Source organism: Moschus berezovskii, chromosome 2, assembly GCF_049115385.1.
Source record: "Moschus berezovskii isolate FMDL1 chromosome 2, NW_MosBer_1.0, whole genome shotgun sequence".
In the NCBI taxonomy this organism is placed as follows: domain Eukaryota; kingdom Metazoa; phylum Chordata; class Mammalia; order Artiodactyla; family Moschidae; genus Moschus; species Moschus berezovskii.
Window position 1 is genome coordinate 134,496,480 of NC_142461.1, and position 20,541 is coordinate 134,517,020.

At 62.0% G+C, this 20,541-nt stretch overlaps 1 protein-coding gene across 13 annotated transcripts in view; it reads right to left on the minus strand.

Annotated features, from left to right (window-relative positions):
- Window positions 1-829: 829 nt before the first annotated feature.
- Window positions 830-20,541, minus strand: part of BIN1 (bridging integrator 1) — a 56,097-nt gene continuing 36,385 nt past the window's right edge. For 3 of the 13 annotated variants that reach the window (XM_055397120.2, XM_088830928.1, XM_088830920.1), the window contains exons 5-17: window positions 20,068-20,163; window positions 19,098-19,205; window positions 14,577-14,662; window positions 14,323-14,398; window positions 12,900-12,982; window positions 11,649-11,693; window positions 10,003-10,150; window positions 8,694-8,822; window positions 4,571-4,678; window positions 3,731-3,799; window positions 3,401-3,511; window positions 3,085-3,186; window positions 830-1,475 (exon numbers count right to left, since the gene is read on the minus strand). In XM_055397120.2, coding sequence (XP_055253095.2) covers window positions 1,368-1,475; window positions 3,085-3,186; window positions 3,401-3,511; window positions 3,731-3,799; window positions 4,571-4,678; window positions 8,694-8,822; window positions 10,003-10,150; window positions 11,649-11,693; window positions 12,900-12,982; window positions 14,323-14,398; window positions 14,577-14,662; window positions 19,098-19,205; window positions 20,068-20,163 — 1,269 coding nt within the window. In that variant the 3' untranslated portion in view covers window positions 830-1,367. Of the gene's footprint in view, window positions 1,476-3,084; window positions 3,187-3,400; window positions 3,512-3,730; window positions 3,800-4,570; window positions 4,679-5,635; window positions 5,660-6,149; window positions 6,258-8,693; window positions 8,823-10,002; window positions 10,151-11,648; window positions 11,694-12,899; window positions 12,983-14,322; window positions 14,399-14,576; window positions 14,663-19,097; window positions 19,206-20,067; window positions 20,164-20,541 lie in introns of all 13 variants that reach the window. The other 10 variants (XM_088830951.1, XM_088830958.1, XM_055397121.2 and 7 more) reach the window with 10 other exon arrangements.

Consider the following 20,541-nt stretch of genomic DNA (forward strand, 5'->3'; position numbering starts at 1 on the left):
GATTTACACAGACATAAATCCCTGCCCCTGGAAGCCCAGGCTGGCCCCCAGGCCCAGGAGCACAACTCCATGACCCTCAGAAAGGACCCAGGCCACTGCTGTGTGTGCAGTTCAGGTACCCCGATGGCGCTGGAGATCCGGGCTACATGCAGTGCAGGCCCTGATGCTGGAAAGGCAGGCAGGTGGGGAGAGAGGGAAGCGTGCCCATCATGCTCAGGCCTTCTTGAGCCTGGGGGCCAACTGTCCAGGTTTACTCCCACCCCTCCTTGGGCCTGATACCACATCTGCGAAATGCAGTCCTGGGACTGCCTCCTGAGTTCTCCCTGTTAAATAACATTTCTGAGGACAGCACCCAGCAGCCTCCTTGGCACGCTTATCTGCCCTTCCTGTCACCAGGTCCCCATGTCCTACACTCCAGCCAACTACCAGTGAAAACATCAGTGAATGGGGCTGAAGCCCAGGGGAACTCAAAAGAAAGTAGAGGTCACACCCCGGCAGGGGGCTGTCCAAAACATAGGGCCTGTGGGATAGGCTGTCCCAGGACAAAAGCACAGATAATCACAGCGCCACTGCATGGCAGATGGAAAGTAAAAGCTGCTCAGTTGCGTCCGACTCTTTGCAACCCCGTGGACTATACAGTCCGTGGAATTCTCTAGGCCAGAATACAGGAGTGGGTAGCCGTTCCCTTCTCCAGAGGATCCTCCCAACCCAGTGATCAAACCCAGGTCTCCTGCAGTGCAGGCAGATTCTTTACCAGCTGAGCCACAAGGGAAGCCCACATGGCAGACAGAAATGGAGGGGAAAAAATAAACACACGCTTTCTGAGTGCTTCTGTCAGTTTTTGTTGGTTTCATTTTGTTTTGAACACTAAGATTTATTTTCAAACAGCACACAGACACCTGCGGGGCTGGGCTAGGCCAGGCTGGTGACGGGGCCTGAAGTCTCTGGAGACCCTGGGCCCCACCCACGGCAGCTGCCAGGGAAGGAGACCCTGGCCCAGGCGGCACAGCCCAAGCTTCAGGCAAGCACGGTGGCTCGGTGGCCCCCAGGCCCCGCCCCGTGGCCGGGTACACAAGCTGCGGGGGCGGTGACGCCCAATGGGCGAGGACGGGGGAGGCGGCCAGGAGCTCAACTAGGGAACACAGCAGCTTCAGGAACACTGGTGACTCTGCCGGACTCGCCGAAACCAGGCTCTTTGGAAAACAACCTCATCTTTGGGAGAACACCTCCTGGCTTAGGTCTCTCCTCTCAATTTCCCTTTACTTCTCGAAAGTTTAAAAACAAAAACAAAACAGAAAGAAAGAAACACACATTTTTCGGGAGAAGGTGCTGTTCTTCAGGCGCCCAGAGCTCCACCAGCTGCACTCTCACTGTACTCGCTCGGTAAAGTTCTCGGGGAAGACGCCCCGGCACTTGTCCAGTTCCTTGTGCTGGTTCCAGTCACTCTCCTTCACACCCATGAGCCAGCCTTCATCCTGAGGGGAGGCAAGCAACGGTTGCAGGGGGAGGAGGGCATTCACACCTACAGGGTGGGCCCTCCTTGTGCCTGCTCAATTTCCTCTAGGCTGCAGACCCGCCTTAGGACACCTCTGCCGAGCAGCACTTCCTGCTTTTAAGACCCAAACTGACACCCCCCACCCCCAGGAGTCATCCCAGCCTTCAGTAGGCAGATTTAACTCTTTGTTGTTTGGTGAGTCCTCCTCACTGCAGAAAGACAGCTTGACTGCTGCACTGGTCCAAACGCCTCTAAACAACTCCCTCAGCCCCCCACCAAAGAGCTTCTCCATGGCTGGTGACCACAGAGGACATCACCAAGGAGCATATCAGCTGTCCTTCCGGCCTTCTACAAACAATGCCAGAAAGCTCTACAGAGCACTGACCACTTAAAAGCTTCTAGAGGGACCTGAGGTGTTCCACCAAGCCCTCCAAGTTGAACCTGACCTTTGCTTTAATACTGACCCCTCACAGGGATCATCCATTCAAGCCCTGACAAGCCCTGACCCTGGGCCTGCGGTGACCACACACCCTGCCTGAAGCCAAGGCCACTGCTGCCCCTGCAGCTGGGCCATCCCTGGGACCTACCCACCTGATTACCTGCCTTGTCCTACACCCTGTGTGGGTCCTAAGTGAGCCACATCTACCCATCACAGATGGTTCCCGCTGTGTGCTGGTGGACCAGGACTCTGCTCCTGAGAACCCCGCCCAGCCCAGGGTTGGCCCACCAGGGAGATCAGCGGAGACCTGGGGCTTTAGGAGAATTAGCTGATTCAGCACCAGGCCCAGGAAAGCCTTCTTATGCAAAGCTCCCAGCCCACGGTGGGCTCAAAAAGTACCCAGGACGCCCCAGCCAGGCTGGCCTGACCCCACACCCGGCCCTCCCCGACTCAGTCACTCTGATAATTAAATCACACAGACGTGTTGATGACGAAGAGCTGAGGAGTCCCGCCAGGCCTGCTCCGCACCATGGCTGCCACCTGGATACCCACATGGGCACCCGCACAGCACCGTCAGTGCCCCACAGTCAAGGGCTCCTGCTGAGGGGCCCGGCAATCTGAACTAGGCAGCCTGCCCCGGACCTAGTGGGGCAGTTCTGTCCCACGCTGAGCCTCCCAGGACCGATGGGACCTACTCTGAGGACGCTCACTAACAAGGCAAGGCCGCAGCAGAAGGGTCTGGGATGCTTCGGGGTGAGGACCAGCGGGGGACAGGGCTGGAGACTCTTGGGCAGGGAAGTGTGCGGTCCTTGTGGAAAGGGCAGGGCCAGCCTGGCCCATGGAGAGGCAGCCAGGGGTCCTGTCCTGGAGGAGGGTGACCGCGGAGGGGCAGGGAAGGGAGAAGATGACGAAGGAACTGCGGTGCAGAGAGCCCGGGGGAAGGCAGACCAAGCCCGAGGGGAGGAGGAAGCAGGAGGCAGGAAGTGAGAGGCTGAGATGGGAAGAAGAGCGCGAACAGCCAAGGGGAGCCCTGCGGGCCGCAGGGACGGAAGGGAAACAAATGCTCGGCGGTGGGCAGAGACCACAGGCTGGCTGGCGGGGCTCTGCTGCCCCCTGCTGGCCGCCGTGCCTCCCGCAGAGTCGGCCTCACCTGCTCCTCCGGGTTCTGGAAGGGGATCACCAGCACCACATCCCCAGCCTTGAGCTGCAGCTCGTCCGTGTCAGTGGCCGTGTAGTCGTGCTGGGCCTGCACCTGCAGAGGGTGGGGTAAAGCTGACACCCCTTCCCTCGTCGACCTTTGTCCCTCCTGCAGGCCCATGGGCGCCGGGAGCAAGTGAAAGCAGCAGGAACAGGGCTGGGACACCAGCTCACAACTGGGGAGCAGCGGGGGAGAGGCGTGGGATGGGTGTGGGCCACCCCCATAGCCTAGGGTCCAAGGAGATTGCAGGTCAGCAGGCCAGACTCACCTTGAACATGAACCCCGGGGGCAGGTCCAGACGCCCTGCCCCGCTGCCGCTCTCCACCGTGCCATTCACAGCTGCCGGGAAGGTCTCCACAACCACCGCGGGGAGAGAGCTCTGGCGGGGGAGGAGAGCAGGTCAGTGGAGGCGGGAGGGGGGCCCGGAGGGCGGCCGCGCCGGCAGAGGAGGGGGCGTGTCTGCGCCTGACGCCAGACCAGCGGGCCTCCAGGTTCCTCGACAGGAACTGTGACCTGGACCAGCACAGAGCAAGACACGGGGCTAGGGAGCCGCGGGCGGCGGGGAGGAGTCACAGGGCCTGGGTCCCTGGCATCTTACGGAGGCTGCTTCACTTGCGGTCGGCTCCCCCGGCTCCTCGGCTCCAGCCGCCTCCGAGGCCTCCGCTGGCTGCAACATAAATGCCACGTGGGGTCAGACGCAAGACAGGGCGTGCCGGCCAGAACAAGGAGACGCTGCAGAGGGCCAGTGTTTCTGTCCAGTACAGGGAGCCCCTGAAGGAAAGGCCCTGGGCATGGGAAGCAGCTGGAGCAGGCGCTGGCAGGCACACAGACCCCGGACCCCAAGCTACTGAGAAGCCCAGCACAGGTCCCTGGGCCCCCTCACAGGCTCTGCCTTCTAAGACCAAACCCTGGTCGAGCCTCAGCTTCCTTCTTCCCACCTGCTCAGCCCCACTGGCCCCTCACACCTGGGCTCCCATGGTGAGGGCCCAGGCAGGGTACCGCGGACGCTGCCCCGCTGCAATCAGGCGGATATGGCTCTGCTCTGAGACGCAGCCACGTCTGAGTTCTGGCAGCAATCACTCAACCCTCCTGGCCCCCACCTCCTCATTGGTAGAAGGGGGAAATGTCTAGGTTAGGGTGAAGATTAAAGGAGAATTCTGGAAAGTGCCCACTGTAAACCAGGAGGCCATCTCAACACACCTCCCTCCCACCGCGGCAGGCCTGAACTAGGAGGCTGCTGTTGGCCAGCAGATGAGGTGCTGACCGGATCTGTGCCACTCCAGCACGAGTGACAGACGAGCCCCGTCCAGGGGCCTCCCGGCTAAAGGCTCACCCTCAGTCCCACCGTGGTCCCTCCTGTGCCCCTTCCTCCGGGCTCTTCCTCCATGCTACAACCCCAAGAGGCAGGGGAGGGTGGGGGCGCTGACAGGGCACTTACTTGGGCAGGCCCCGGCTCGGCCGTCTGGCTGGGCCAGGCCACAGCAAATGTGCCCTCGGCAGCGCTGGGCTCCCTGGAAGGCAGGCTGCCAGCTGGACTCTCTGTGGGCTAGTGACGGGCCAGCGGGGGGAACGGGGAGGGAGGGCCGGGCCGAGGGGGGCAGGTGTCAGGCGGGGCGGGAGACAAGAGAAGAAGGTGGTGAGCGGCCCACACTGCGAGCTGAGTGCCCAGAGGGCAGGGAGGTGTGGATGTGCCGCAGCAGCGCAGCCCCTGCCAGGGAAGTGGTGCTGCCCGCCGGCGCCAGACTTCCTCTGGCCTCCTCCAGCGGAGCTTCACAAGCCCCCAGGCCTGGGCTGCCGGCACCTTCACGCCAGCCCCTCTTGCTCCTGCAGGAGCGCCATCGCCAGCTGTGGGGTGTCCCCCTGCCCCCCGAGTCTCCGTGTCTGAGCCGCCCGGTGATGACGGCCCCCGTCCGGCCTCAGGCCACCTGTCCTGCTCCTCAAATCGTCTCTCCTCTCCTGTGTCCCACCAGCTCGCTAGTCCGACTGCCCTGCGGGGCCTCTGCTGACAGAAAACCCCTGGGGGGCGAGGAGTCTCCACCCCGAGGTCCCCCTGCCCCCACACCTGGGCCCAGTACAGGGAGACCCCATCCACCCTGGGGACCAGCTGGTCACTATCTAGGGCCATTCACAGCCCCTGAAAACTGGGCTGCACCCTGGGGAACTCTTCAGAGGCTGAACTGAGGAGCCCTTTCCCAAAGGGCCTGGCTGAAGGCACAGGGTCCCCACCTGGCAGACACAGCGGGAGGCGCTGCCGTGAGCGAGCGCGCCTGTGAGCAGGGCCGTGCGTGCGCGCGCCTGTGAACAGGGCCCTGTGTGCGCGTGCACCTGTGAACATGGCCGTGCGTGCGCGCGCACCGGTGAGCAGGGCCGTGCGCGTGCGCGCCTGTGAGCAGGGCTGTGCGTGCGCGTGCACCTGTGAACAGGTGCAGCACGCGGCGGGACGGGTCCGCACACACAGCACATGGCTCCCCTGAGGGGCGGGCACAGAGCCAACACAGCTTACCTCCCAGAGGTCCCACGGGATCGACTGAGCGCAGAGAGGGGAGAAGGACAGTTAGCACGAAGGTTAGAGACAGGCAGGCAAGCAGTCCCCAGGGCCCCCACCCCAGGCCCACCCCAGGGCCCTCAAGCCCAGTAGGTGTGGGGCAGACAGAGCTAGGCTCTGAGGCCTCCAGAGGACCGAGTCCTGGACACCTACAGGGAGACCGAGCCCACAGGCCAGGGCGCACCCGCATCCAGGGCTGCCGCCGGGAGAGGAACGGGGTGCTTAGATGGATGGACTGTGTGAGTTGCCAGGTGAGTACACAGCTGACCTCCTGAGGGGTCTCTCTCTAACCTGTGGTCAGGACCAAGGGAGGTGACAAGAGCGGGGACCAGGGCTCCAGGGGAAGGGCGGTGAATGGGAGGAGGGCCCGGGGACCCCAAAACCCCCAAAGGAGGTTGGTGGGCAGACATGAACCCGGGCCCCGGTGCCCAGAGGCCAGTGGGCCCGTGGGCAGTGGTGGGCTCACACCAACCTGACCAGAGGGCGTGGGCGCCTTCACAGGGCTTGCCACAGGCGGGAGGGGGTCAAAGTCCAGGTCCAGCAGACTGGCCTGCTCCGAGAAAGGCCCCGGGGCCTCAAACTTGGCAGCAGCGGCAGAGAGGAAGGCAGTTAGTGACGGACAGCAAGCGCTCAGCCAGGGCGCGCACAGCAGGGTCCTCTCCCAGACACACCAGCAGACACAAGGGCAGGGCCATCCTGCACGCCTGGCATCGGCCCCACCCTCACAAGGACACATCTGGGGCCAGCTCAGCCCTCAGCTGGGCAGCCACCCCCAGACCAATGCCAAGCCTCCAACGCTCTCCTTCCCACAGGCCGAGGACATGTCCTAGTGCCCGGGCCCAAGAACTCCCCTGATCTCGTGTTCCTTCCAGCAGCGGCCCAGGACACAGTCCGGCCTGGACAAGACCACTCAGCCCCTCTGGCTCAGAGGAGCCCTACACAGGCACAGGCTGTCCCAGATGGACAGGTGGTCCCTCAGTGACACCCACCCCCAGCCAGTTCAGGGCCGACCGAGCCAGCACACATTGCCCAGGCTGCTGCTGCTAAGTCGCGTCAGTCGTGTCCGACTCTGTGACCCCATAGACGGCAGCCCAACAGGCTCCCCCGTCCCTGGGATTCTCCAGGCAAGAACACTGAAGTGGGTCACCAGTGCCTTCTCCGCATTGCCCAGGAGCCCCGTCGTAAACATGGGGGTCCCCAACACAGAAGCACCTGTGTTCACAGTGCAGGGCCCTCTCCAGTCACCCCACGGTTCCCATTCAGCGGGGCTGAGCACAGCCCAGGGATGTACATGGAGCAGGCACGGCCCCCAGGAGACCAGAGTGTGGTGGCACTGCCCACACTGTGAGAAGCCAGCTGCTTAGTAAGCTGGGCCAGACGACCACGGAAGAAGTCTTCCCAGAGCCACCCTGGAGGACACACCACCGGCAGCAGTCCAGTGGACACACTGCCTCCCTACGAGGATGGCTTGCTCAACTGCATCCCCATCCCTGGCTACCCCAGGGACCGGGCGTACCCTGCCTGCCCTGCCTTGGCCCAGGGTGCTCCCCCAAAGCAGAGCTGAAAGGGCCACAGCCCCACAAGCCCAGGGCAGCCAGCTCCCTCCCTACCCCCTTGATGGTGCCCAGAAGTGATGGGGCTCGCCCTCCAGCCCAAGGCACCCGAGGTCCTCCATTTAGAAGGGCCCAAGACCTGGGAGCATGGGCAGGGCACTCCTGGAGGGCCTTCCCAGCTGAGCTGTGGCCTGTCCAGGGAGGCCCAAGACCAGGGTCCTGAGAAGTACTGGAGTTGCCAAGCCGCAGCTCAGGGGACAAGGGGCTGAGCTCAGAGGCCCCAGGCCAAGTGGACTCACTCCCGCCCCATGGCCATCCCCAGCAGCGTCTACCAGCCCTTACGTGCCCCTGAGGCGGAGGCGGGCTCCAGGCGGCGAGCACCTCAGCTGCAATCTGCCCGGAGGTCGTGGTTTCCCCTAGACCCCAGGAGCACCTTGAGCCAGCCTCAGCCGCGCTCTGCAGAGGGGCTCCCTCCCTGGTCCCCAAGCCGGGGCCTGCCCCCAGCCACCTGTATTGAAAGCTCCAAGCTTAATCCGAAGTCCTCCTGTGGGGGCTTGACGCCCACTCGGCCACCGCCCTTCATAGCAGGAAACGCTGTCCTGTGCTCCCAGCTGCCTCTTAGGTCACACGCACACCCTCCAGCCCTGCCCCTCCCTCCAGGCCTCTGAGCTGGTGCAGAGGGAGGCCCCTGGCAGGGCAAGCCCACAGGAGCGCCGCAATGCGGGGCCCAGTGCAGCTCGGGACTGGCTGGCCTCCACCAAAGGTGAGCCCGGCCCAGACAGGGAGGCCTGGAAGCCAGGCTTGGAGAGGTCGGCGCACTGCGGCCTCTGTGAGCTGATCTGACCACAGGCAGCCCGCCGCCTCTGCCAGCACGGCTACCTTCCCTGCTCTGCCCTCCCTTCGTCCATCTGGGAAAGGGCGCTGCATGCCTCCGAGGGCGGGTACAGCAGCCTCCCTGCTCTGTGACCCGGCCACCGCCTTGGAGGGCTCCCGAACTGTGCACTGGTCCGGTCGCCTCCTCACCTGACGCTGAGCTCCTGCCCTGCCTGAGCCTGCCTCCCACCCCTCCCAGCCTATACACGAGCTGCCGCCTCTGGCTCCACAGTGTCTGCTCATAGCCACTCGGCAAACTTCACCTGCTCCAGGAAGGCTTCCCTGATTGGCCCAGTTCCTCTGAGCCGCCCACCCCTCTGGGCCACACAGGAGGCCACTGTTGAGTCAGCCATCGCTATGAGGACCATTTGCCAATGTCCCTCCGTTAGGCCACATGCTCAGAGAGAAATGAAGAATGATGGGCGGGGGAGTGGACGGATGTGCGAGAAGGAGGCTCAGAACCAATCCCTGCGGCCGGCCTCCTGGCTCCCGAGGCAGAGGCACAGGGCATGGGATGGAGGGGAAGGCCATGCACGTCCCGAAAGAGCAAGAGAAGGGGAGAGAGCTGGGCCGCGGTGGCCGCGGCTGACCTGGGAAGGGGTGGTCACGCTGATCTCGGGGACAAACGTGTCGTCAAACAAGCTGAGGATCTGCTCCTGCTTGACCTCCTTGGACGGGGTGTGTTTGGGAGGCGGAGGGACTGGTGGGCCTTTCCGAAGCTGTGGGTCGGCAGCAGGTGAGGGGGCCGCGTGGAAAGCCGCGGCGGAGCGTGGGGGTGGGGGAGACAGACAAAGCCACGGTTAGTCACCTCCCGGCCACGGCCCCACCAGCAACCGCGGAACAGACACGGAAAGTCACCGCCCCCCAAGACTCCGACACGGAGACCACAGGGGCCCCCGGGAGCGGCCGAGGCCCGGCCGTCAGGAAGCCTGCGCAGAGAGAGGTGGGTCAGAGGGCAGGGGAGTGGGAGAGCAGAGAAAGGAGCGAGCAAGGCAGAGCGGGAGGCGAGACGGGCCTGCCAGGCTGCCCGCGGCCACGCGGGGGCCGGGCTCTCACTGCCCTTGCTGGAGACGCTGAGGAGAGAAGCGGGAGCTGAGCGAGGGCCGGCACCCAGGCCCCCTGCCCCCACCCCCCTGGCGGCTGCAGTCCAGACTCTGGAGGCCACCATGGAGGCAGCGTGCAGCCAGGGCCCCGCCGAGGGCCACACAGCTGCCCACCAAGCCTGGGTTTCCTCACTTGTCAAGCTGAGGCGATGAGTATCCGCCTCACAGGCTGCTGTGACGACAATGAATGAAAATACAGGAAGGCTGGCGCGGGTGCGGCCCAGAGTAAGTGTCGGGCGTGCGCTCTCATCACCCTCTTAGCATCGCTCTCCTAATCAGCTGTGAAGCGGGCCTGCAACCAGCCGAGCTGCAGCCGGGAGCCCAGTGGCTGGCTGGGGGCGGGGGGCGCGGCCAGCCCATCGGGGCTCAGGTGGGGCTGCACAGTGGACCCCACTCCTCCTGGGGTTGCCGCAGAAACCTGGAAGAAACTGGGTTGCGGGGAGGGTCCTCCCCGAGCCCCTCCTCTTGCCGGTCCTTTCAGGGTCCTGGGAGCCCCCTACCCCCGCAAGAAAGAAGGTGAGGCAGAGGGAGAGGCAGCCACCTCGGCAGACCCGGATGTTCTGGGGGCTGAAGGCCCCGGGGACCTGTGTCTCCGCAAGAAAGAAAGATGGAGTGCGTTCAGCAGCCCAGAGGCCAGGGAGAGGGGAGAAGGGGTGCGGCGGCAGGGTGGGGCGCCAGACTGTCACAGATGCCCCTGGGAGGGGCCAGGACCGCAGGGACAGGGGACTGGAAGGACCCGGGACGGCAGAGCAGGAAGAAGCAAGGGAGGGGACAGGCCACCAAGACAGGCAGCTACCTGAGACGGGGACTTGGGGAGGGCGGCCCCGGGGGTGGCCGCGCCAGCCGGCTCGGGCTCATGGTTGACTCTGATCTCAGGGGTGGCAGCAGGAGAGCCATCAGGCGGCGGTGAGGGGCTCTTGTTCCCTTTTGCAGGTGCGTTGTCACTGCAGGGAGAGATGAGGGAGAGCCTGATGGAGGGAGGGTGAGGCGTCCGAGAGGGAGAGAGGAAACGTGTGTGTGTGATGGGCTGTGTGCACGCACCAGTGCCCTGGGGACCCGTGTATGGAAACGGGCGCACACATGTGTGTGTCCATGTAGATCCTGGGAGACTGAGGGTGCTCGTGTGTCCACAGACTCACTGTGAAAATATGACACCGTGTGCGCATGAGTGCGCGTGAGTGTGCCTGAGGCAGCACGCGCAGGTGTCCGCAGCAGGGCCTGCCCTGGACACACTGACACCCCCGCCCCAGCGGGAGGAGCAGGCGGGATCCCCAGCCTCGTGCAGGGGCGCTGAGCCCACAGCAGGAGAAAGCCAGACATCCCAGAAGCAAAGAGTATCATCCGACGCGGCACTCGGCAGCCCCTGCGCTCAGGGCGAGCCTGCTCCTCAGCCTGACCCCAGGGGCCCCCGGGCCGCCCCTCGCCCAGCCAGCCCCACCTCCAGGGCCCGGCTCCCCACCACACCACAGTGGCTGGCTCCAGGGAACCTGGGTGACCAGCAGAGGCCACAGGCAGAGGGGATGAATAAAGGGGGTGTCTCAGAGCCTGGATGAAAAGCGAGAAGCCAGGTCAAGTCTCAGTACCGACAAGGACAAACGGCATGCACAGCCCACCACTTGGGCGCAAAGCGGGCAGAAATAAAGACCTATGTTGTACTTGCCTGGAGAGACTCTAGAACAGTGCTGACCAGACCAGCCCACCTACAGGGGGCTGCTTACATTCATGTTTGAAAAGTGAAAGTGAAAGTCGCTCAGCCACGTCTGACTCTTTGCAACCCCATGGACTATACAGTCCGCGGAATTCTCTAGGCCAGAATACAGGAGTGGGTTGCCTTTCTCTTCTCTCGAGGATCTTCCCAACCCAGGGATTGAACCCAGATCTTCCCCACTGCAGGCAGATTCTTTACCAACTGAGTTATCAGGGAAGCCCATATTTTATGTTTATATTAAATAGTAACGCAGCTCCTCGGTCACACGGGCTACATTTTAATTGCTCCCCGGCCACACGGTGGACAGACACCGTGTTGAATGGGGCAAGTCCAGAAGGACAGACAGAAACTAGGAACCCTGTCACCTGCCCGGGGTGTCTTTGCCTCCTTAAAGAGTACATATACATCCAGTATATGAGCACGCACACACACACAGAATTCCTACAATGTGGCATGCTGCAGCAACTCTCTCCCCGAGCCTCCCAGGCCTCCCTTCTGGCGGATCCTCCACTCCTGTTCAGGCTGCAGCCCGGGAGGAGCGTGCTAAGGTGGTCTGTCCACCCTCCCCCGCCCGATTCCCACCGACACCTCTCTGCCCTCTGCCCACGCCAACACACACACCACACACAGGAAGGCAGGTTAGGGTTAGTGGGGCCCTCGACCGGGCCAGGCGCATGCATGGGGTCTGGGGGCTGTCCTCGGAGGCCCCACAGCACAGCACTCCCTACTGGTACCTGTTCTTCTTTCTGCGCAGCCGGGAGAACAGTTTAGTTTTCTTTCTGTGGGGGTGGATGGGACGTGCAGGCCTTCATTTGGGGGAATGAGGATGTGGGACTGGCCTGACCCCTTCCCTCGCCAGCAGACCCTCTGTGCGTGGAGGAAGACTAAGGGCTGAAGCACCCCCAACTCCCTGGCAGTGTGAAGAGGCCCCAGGTCTGCCCACGATCCCTGCTGTCCAGTGCCAAGGCCTTGGCATCCAGCCAGGCGCCACGAGGCGGTGTCGACAGACCGAGCAGAAGGTGCTCCCTGAAACAGAGCCTGGTGAGCGGCTCTCGGGCGGGACAGCGCCAGCCACCCTCCCTGCCCGGGGTCCAGCCACAGGGCTCAGGGCCAGGAAGGAGCCGGGTCAGCGGGCCAGGACAGGGCCCGGGAAAAGGCCACTGGGCTGCCCTGGGGGCCACTCTGGAGCAAAGGAGGCTCACAAGCATCCTCCACAGCCCGTCCCCTCCCCTCAGGCCAGCCGTTTCCCATGGGCAGCTTGGCCCCCACAGCCTGCACGGCCCACCCTCGTCAACCGCCCTGCGTGTGCCGCCCTGACCTCCAGGCGGGAAGGTGGCCTGTGAAGCCAACGCCCCAGGCCCTCATTTCCTGCAGGGCACCTGTGGGCTGCTCCCACACTGTGTTTCCAGGGAGAAGTGGGGCAGTCACCGAATACTGACTGCCTTCCTCGTCCCCAGTTACCCCAAGAACCCGGTGCAAGCATCCTGCGTGGTTGGTAAGGATAGCGAGGAGCGCCGTGGCGCGCGGCACCTCAAGGACAGGGACGAAGGAAGTCCCAGGCTCGCGTGGTTTCCCGGGGGCTGCGGGCCAGGCGCATCCCCTCCTGCCTCGAGGCGCCCCCTCAGGAAGCAGGGCTCTCCTCCAGGCAGGAACAAGGACCTCCACGCAGTGAGTGGTGGAAGGGGGCTCCCTGCTACGAGGACCCCCTGAATCCTTCAGTCCCAGCCCTGCCTGCAAAGCAGTGGAGGCACCACTTCTGCTGCTCCACAGCGGAGGAAGCCAGGCCTGCACTGGGGGAGCCACAGACTGCCCGGATCGCTCCTTCTCAGAAGGGACACAGCCAAGGAGAAGGGGTGCCTTCTCCTGCTCCCCGCAGCACAGGGAGGCCAAGCCAGAAAGGCCAAGCCCACAGGGGCCCGCAGGAAGATGCCTTGCCACAGACGACAGCTCCCTCAGCCCCCAGCGCCCTCAGGGGACTCACACACCTAGGCTGGGCCTTGACCGTGAACGTGTTGCTCCCGTGCTGCTTTTCCAGGCTGATGAGCACATCGTTGAGGTTCTGGTTGAGCTGCAGGAGGGACAGCAAGCAGGTTGGGTGGGGGCCACCAACCAGCCCCACCTCCCAGTGATGTCCCTGCTTCTGCTCTACCCTAGCCCTGCCCCACGCCTCTGCCTGGACCAGGAACAAGCTCTTCTCTCTCCAGCAGTGGAAGCTGGGAGCCGGCACACCAACCCTGGAAAGAAAACCGAACAGGAGGAGGAAGCGGGCTGCGCTGCTGAGCAGTTACGGTTTCTGGGGACCATCTTTTTCTTCTTTCTACTTATAGGCACTTCCTAAAATGCCACATAAAGCTTGTACTGTTTTGTTTTGCTTGTTCTTTCTTTTTTCAGTTTTGCAAATGAACTGTTGATCCTGACTGCTGAAGTCATTTGCCAAGATGCTTTCAGAGATTTCACCAAAAGCACCAGCAGGATGAGGGACTGACCCCATGCATCTTGTGGTGCTGCTTACTGAAAATATTTCCCTCTCCTTCAGCCACTAGGAAGCCCAGAGCTGAATTCTCCTCCTGACTTTACAAATATTTTCTTCCCAAAACACATCTCTGTTTGCGTTTTTTTCCTTTTAATTTTTCACAAGTTGTCTCATACTGAAGGGAAGAAGGAAAAGGTAAAAAAGGAAAAATCAGGCAGGAAACAATACTCAGGGTGGTCCCTCAGGACAGGCCCCAAGGTGGCCAAAGCCGTTTTCCTGTCCTGGGCCTGGGATCCCCCATGATCTATAGCTTCATTCTTCTGGGCCCTGGAGACAGTCAGGCCCACCCACGGCACAGGGAAAGAGGAAGTTGCCAACATGAGGTTTTTCCAACTCAGCTTTGCAGTTTAACTGCCATTTTCATCAAGATGAAAATAATACAACATAGGAATTTAAGCTAATCGGACCCCATCTTACATCAGATTCCAGTAGGTAATGCAAATCTGCTTTAATGTCTTAAGGAATATTTTTAAAAACTTTTAAATGGAAAAATTTTACTAATTTATCATCAGACTACAAATTGGGAAACCACCACCATTTTCTAACACTGAGCTCCCTGGGTCAAGGTTGCCTGAGAACATTTCTGCAGTTTGAGGGCCACTGGCCCTGCCCAGGCAATGAGAATAGAACTGGGAACAGGGCAGGGGCTAGGGCTAGACCCATGGGGCTGGCTTGCAGCTTCCCAGTGCACCCAGCAGCTCCTACTGGGCCCTGACCCTGTTCCTCAAGGGCAGGGGCTCAGAGGGGGCACTGCGGTAACCTGTGTCTCTAACCCCAGCAGGGAAGAGGAAGTCGGGCCACCCTGTGACCCTCGGCAGGTGAAGCGTGGCCTTGGGTGGTGGGTGGCTGGGCTGCAGGGGAGGAAAGGGACCTACCTTACTCATTTCCTTGTGGAAGTTTTCCTCCAGGCCCGCAATGCTCTGAAATGTGTTGACATAGAAACCCACACGGCTGCAGGACAGAGGGAAGAAGGGCCAGGTGGATTGCAGGTCAGGGTGGGCAGCCCAGGAGAGCCACGCGGGTACCTCCACCCTCACCAGCCCCAGCGTCGAGAGGGCATAGAGCAGAGCAGCACAGCCCTGCAGCCTCCAGAGGGTGGCCGAGGCACTGCCTCCCCCCCCCACCTCACCTGTTCCACAGGGATGGCAGCTCCTCCTGCAGATCCACATTCATCTCCTCAAACACCTTCTGGGCTTTGATGAGCTCCTCCTCGGCCTGGGGGGTGGGATGGGTCATTCCCCTCTGCGGACCTGCGTCCCAGGCAGCCCAGGCTAGGCCGGGCCCCCACCAAGACCTACTCTCCCCAGTGCACTGGAACCAGGGCTCCGGGCAAGACAGGCTGAACTGGCTGTGGACGCCTGGGCAGACCTCCCCGAGTTTCTCCTCCGCACCCCGGGGGCGCGCCAGGCAGGGGCCGGTAGAGCAGCCATGGCCAAGGAGAGAACCCCCGAGGAAGGAATGGAGCAGATGAGAAGGCGCCAGCCAAGGGGACGAGGGGGCTGAGGCCCAGGAAGGCCACGCGGCCCCAGACCCAGCCGGGTGGGGCCCTGTCCACTGACACTGGAGCCCCTCTTGGACTAAGCATCTGCCTGCGGCCCAGCTCTCTGGCCCTGGCCCATGCATGCCGGCCCCTCTGACTCTTCCTTCCCCTTTTCCAGGGCTGGCCCCTACTCAGTCTCCACCACCAGGCTGACTTCACCTCCATGGGAGAAGCTTTCCTACCCTCTCCTCTGACCCCTCTCTGCTCTGACACTTCCCCAACAGAGGCAGGAGCTCGGGGACACGCGGAGAGGCAGGGGAGAGGGCAGGTGAGGCGGGGGCTGCGCTGCTGGGCAGGGTGCCTGTGCCCCCTCCCAGGGCCGGCCCGCGCCCTCCATGCCTGCACACACACACCAGTTGGGGGCGCTAAGGCCCCATGGCAGAATCCTGGAAAGGCAGGAGCTGGGCGGAGGGTGGAGGTGAGTCACAGACCCCAGCCCCAGAAAGGGCTCTGCTGGCTCATTCTGGAGAGTGCTGCAGGAAATGGTGACTCAGGGGGGTGACTTGGATTCGGGGTCTGAGTCACAGCCCAGGAACGCGGTGGCCTCGCCCAGGAGAAAACTTCCCTCCAGCAGCCTCGTTCTCAGGCCAGCTGGCCTGAACGCCACACTGCTGCAGAACACCCAGAGCTGCCCGTCCAACTGAAGCCCACCCGGCTGTCCATGCAGCCTCAGGTGCCGGGAGCAGCCCAAGTCGGGTCCTATCCCTTCAGGGTCTGGCCCAGCCAGAATGACTAGGGAACCGGAGCAGAGAGGGGCCACCACGTTCCTGACCCCAACACCTTCAGGTTGTTGAAACTTGCTAGACTGAGCATTAGCATCTCATCTAACTTTTTAAAATCTCACTTAAAAATTAAAGGGAGTATAAGAAATCAAAGAAATGTCTCTATAAATATGCATGCCTCTGGCCACGCCTAGAATGGATCAGACCTGGGGTGCCCTCCAGGCCAGGAGCCAGATCATCCCTGCCTTAATTCTCTGAGAACCCCAGTGCCTGACGGGGGCTACCACCCCCCAAAACAGTGACTCCCACACTTCCAGACGCCAGAGCCCCATACGTCGCGTGCACTTCCCATTCAATGCCCACTGGCCAGTTCAAGTTCCTCCTCCTCCAGGACATTGACCTTCCTGGCTTCTGTACGCACAGAGACCAGCCCCTGGTCCCCACGATGCTGGTCCCAACTCCCTGAGTGGACAAGCATGGCCAAGACGGTGAGGACGGCACGGTAGTTCATAGCTGGACACCAAGCCCTGCTCACAGAGCTCACCAATGCTGCAAAGGACAGGGTGGCTTCGTCTGAAAGTTCCTAGAAGTCAGGGCCCATCCTTTACTTCCTTTGAGTCGCATTCTTCATATTCTGGCTCTTTCAGAAATACTAGGGGCGGGAGGCGGGGGGAGAGCTGTCCCTTGCTGGGGAGACCTTGCAGCCCCCATGGCTGTGCTACACGCCTCCACACACGGAGAGCAGTGAGGCAGTGCCGCCCTTGCCATGCAGCCTGTCACCAGGGTCCTGCAGGCAGCTTTGGGGAGACCATGACACGTGCAAAGAGCAGCTTGGAACCAGACCAGGGAACACCCGGAGCTGGCCAGCTCAGAAGAACACAGGCTCAGGAGCTGTGCTGTCCCTCCAAAGTCAAGTCCGCCAGCAAAGGTGGCGCAGGGCCCCAAGTACCCCAGCTCACTGTCAGTCAGTGGCCTGAAGGCTCCCCAGCCCCCAGCCGGGGTGAGGCAGGGTGAAGAAGAAAGAGGAGAGGCTCGCATGAAAACGGATCCAAACGGGAACGTCAACTTGGCCAAAAGGCAAAACATCTGCCGTCCAACATCCAGAGACAAGATCCCGTGCCCTGGCCTCTCTTGCCAATCCCCCAGCGTGGGGGTGAAGGTGGGGGATGGGACCCTCCCAGCTGGATCCCCAACCACACCCATCCCAGGAGCCCCAAATCGGCCATGGCCACCACCCCTGGCCCCACAGTCTCCCAGGAGCTTATCCCACAGGACTAAAATGTTCACCTGGCATCCTCCCAAACCCATGTCAGGGAAAATTATGCAGAAATCCTGGCCCCGGGTCAGTGGCCCCATTATTTCCCCTCCAGCCCGAAGTCCTGAACTCTACAGGCGGGACAGGCCACTCCAGTCTCTCAGCCCTCCTGCAGGCTGGCCTAACCCAGGCCACCTCCCCCAGACCCTAAGGAGGTGGGGCTGTCACTCAGTGCCTCTAAAGTCGGCCCACAGCTCTGGCCTAAGAGAAATCAGGCAGCAGGATGAATAAGAAATTGGGCCACGAGCCCATGCTAAACCCAGCGAGCTCTCCACATCACAGGTATTCAATACATGTGAGTTGAAGATGATGAAATCAGAAGTGGCCCAGAAAACATGGGGCAGCTGCCCGGATGGAAACCCAGCCTCCTCAGTGGGGCCTGTCTCCTGCCCCCTCCCAGGACCACAAAGTGTTGCCACAGTCATGTCAGTGTCACTGACTGAGAGCCATGAGGCTGCCTCTCCCAGGGCACCGCTTCATGGTCCTTACCGGGACCCAGCCCACTCCAAAGTACTGCCAGGAGAGTAGTGTCTCTTTTGTTCAAAGAGCCTCCTCCAGGAAGCCCTCTGGGACCACTGTGATATAGTCTGTTTGCCCTCCGTGGAATTCCCAAAGAGCCAGTCCTTTCGGCCCCAGGTCTCAGTATCCCAGCCAGACTGAAGAGCCTTCTCAGCGTCCCCCCAGGGGCACCCTGGGGCCTATAGGTCCAAGGGTCACCATGACTCCGGCCAATTGTGGCAGGACCACCCACAGGGACCCCCGGTCCAGGGAGCTAGAAGAGTGACCCAAGGGTTGAGGTGGGTGAGCCCCAACTCAGTCACTAAACGGCTCTGGGAACTGGGCAGGAGATTCTGCCTCTCTGGATGCCTCTCCTCAGTAAACCCAGGTTAACCTCACAGTTCTTATGCAGTTTGAAGGACAACACATTGAAGACACCACATCTGTCCGTGCAAGAGCCCTCACAGAGGACAAAGAGTCTGAGGCTTTCCCGGGCTCCTGGAGGCTAGGGTCTCAGAGTCAGAGCCAGGATGACCAGAGGCCCAGGCAACAGCGCACAGACGGGCCATCCCGGGCTAAGCGGAACCCCTGCCCCCATCCGCATCCTCCTTTCCACCTCAGCTCTCTGAAGCAGGAGGCCTCCCAGCAGAGACATTTGAAAACAGCCCTGCCTCCCAAGTGGGGAAAGAGGCGAGCCCTCCCCCCACCCCCCAGTGGGGCTGGGCAGATGGGCACCCAGCACCACCCAGCACCAAGGACAGGACGACAGACCAGAAGGCGCCAGCACGTGCAAGGTTAGAAGCCAGTGTCACCTGATTTCGGAGCAGGTTAGTTTGAGCTACGAGATGAGCCTGCAGTTTGCCTTGGCACCACTGGGGGGCGGCTTTCTCAAGCAGCGAGACAGGCTAGGGGTGGGGAGGGGAGGTCAAGGCCAAGGAGAGTAGAGAGAGGAGGGAGACGGGACGGGGAGAGAGAAAGGACACAGACGTTAAACACCACATCCCGACGCCTCCAGGGCAGTGACGGAGCCCGGCCACCCTCCAGAGGGCCAGCCCCCCACAGCAGGTAGAGGCCCCTGAGGCTGAGAGAGCTAAGGGGAGCCCCGAGGACGGAGGAGAAGTGGGTGAACTCCAGCTGCAAAGCAGAATGTGAGAATCGTTAGCAAGGGCAGGCGGACTCAGCAAGCAGGTCCTGCCCTGGGGGCGCTCACTGCGGGGGACCCCCACCCCGACCCGGCCTGTTCCAGCTGAGACATGTTCACACTGGATCCCGTGACGGAATCCCACTCGGAGCACACCAGGCCAGGAGGGGCTGGACCAGTGAAACCCAAGCCAGGCCTGCTCTCATCCTGGAAAGCGGCCTGAGGCCAGGCGGAGGGCCCGGGGGACGGGCCAGGCGGGGGCCCCACCCATTAGGCCCAGGAGGCCTCCCACTCACTCGCCCTGTGACCTGTGACCCAGAACTAGTCACTGGCTGTGAATCCCTCTGCAAAGCGGGCCAAGGACCCCTGCCTGGTGAGCCAGTACAGGAGACTCCCAAGGACTCTCCCCCAGTAGCCGCCAGGGCCAGCCTTACCTTAGCAATTTTGGCTTCATCCTTCTTTTTGGCGGTTTGGAGGGACTCGTAATGGTGCCGGGCACTGTCGTAGTCCACCAGCTTCCGCCCACGCTTGGCGATGCGTGACTGCAGTACAGAAGGAGGACGCAGCTGAACAGGGCCTGACGCCCATGCTGGGATGCTGACCCAGGCAAGGGGGGCCCAGGGCCGCCGACCCCAGGCTCAGCAAGTCTGTCTCACAGATGCCTGAGACACTCGCGTGAACATTTCTGACAGCAAAGAGCTCACCCTCAAGGCTTCTCTCCTCCTGAGCCACCCCACCAGCCTCCCTTCTGCACCCCCTGTAAAGCTCCTTCAGGAGCCTTTGCACTGTGTGGCCAGGGGCCAGCATGGAGTCTGACCCCTCCAGAGGCTCAGGCCCAGCACCACAGTCACTACCTGAGCTCGAGACAACTCTGCCTGCGTGTCGGGAGCACCTGGGGTCCCAGCTGCCTCCGTGGAGATCCTGACACACCGACAAGTGCTAACTCACCTGGGCCTGGCAAGGGCAACTCGCATTTTGAACACGTGCAGTCACACAGATACATCCGGATAAGAGGCAACGCACACAATTATACACACCTTCCCTTCCAAGCACACAGAGTCTCATATAGGGCATACAACGCCCAGGCCTTCCAGCCCCTTAATACACTTCATCAGCCCTAGAGTCACTCCACAGTTACACGGCCACACACGTACATGCTCCAGGAGGTCTCTTTCCATAGCCCGGAGACCCACAGGTACAGGGTTTCCAGCTCAGAAAGGCTCAGGCCTGGGGACTGAAAGGCTAGTCTCAGAGGGAGCAGCCCCGGAGGGTGAACTGGGAGGTGAAGGGGAGGCCTGCCTTCAGCCCTGGGCTGCCCACATGCCCCCACACCCCTCTCCCACTCCCGCCCCCCAACACAGGCTGCCAGGCTGCAGCAGGGCAGAAGGCCAGAGCACCACTCACCTTGATGTCAGGGAACTGGCCCAGGTATGTGTCCATGGTCAGCAGCGCCTGGTCCACCAGCTTCTGGTGGTAATCCAGCCAGAGCAGGTCATTGTTCTGCAGAAGGCGAGAGCACAGGAGTGCACACCGGGGGCTCTGGGCTGCAGCAGGGCCAGCTCCCCCTCCCAGGGACCCAGGGGCCAACCCCGTCGCCCCACAGCTGGGTGGCGCCTCAGAGCCTCAGACTGGTTGTGGTGGTGGTGGTTTAGTTGCCAAGTCGTGTGCGACTCTTGCAACCCCATGGACTATAGTCTGCCAGGCTCCTCTGTCCACGGGATCCTCCAGGCAAACATACTGGAGTGGGTAGCCATTCCCTTCTCCAGGGGGTCTTCCCAACCCAGGAATCAAACCCGGGTCTCCTGCATCGCAGGCAGATTCTTTACCAACTGAGCGATGAGGGAAGCCCAACCTCATCTATAAAACGGGGTCACAACT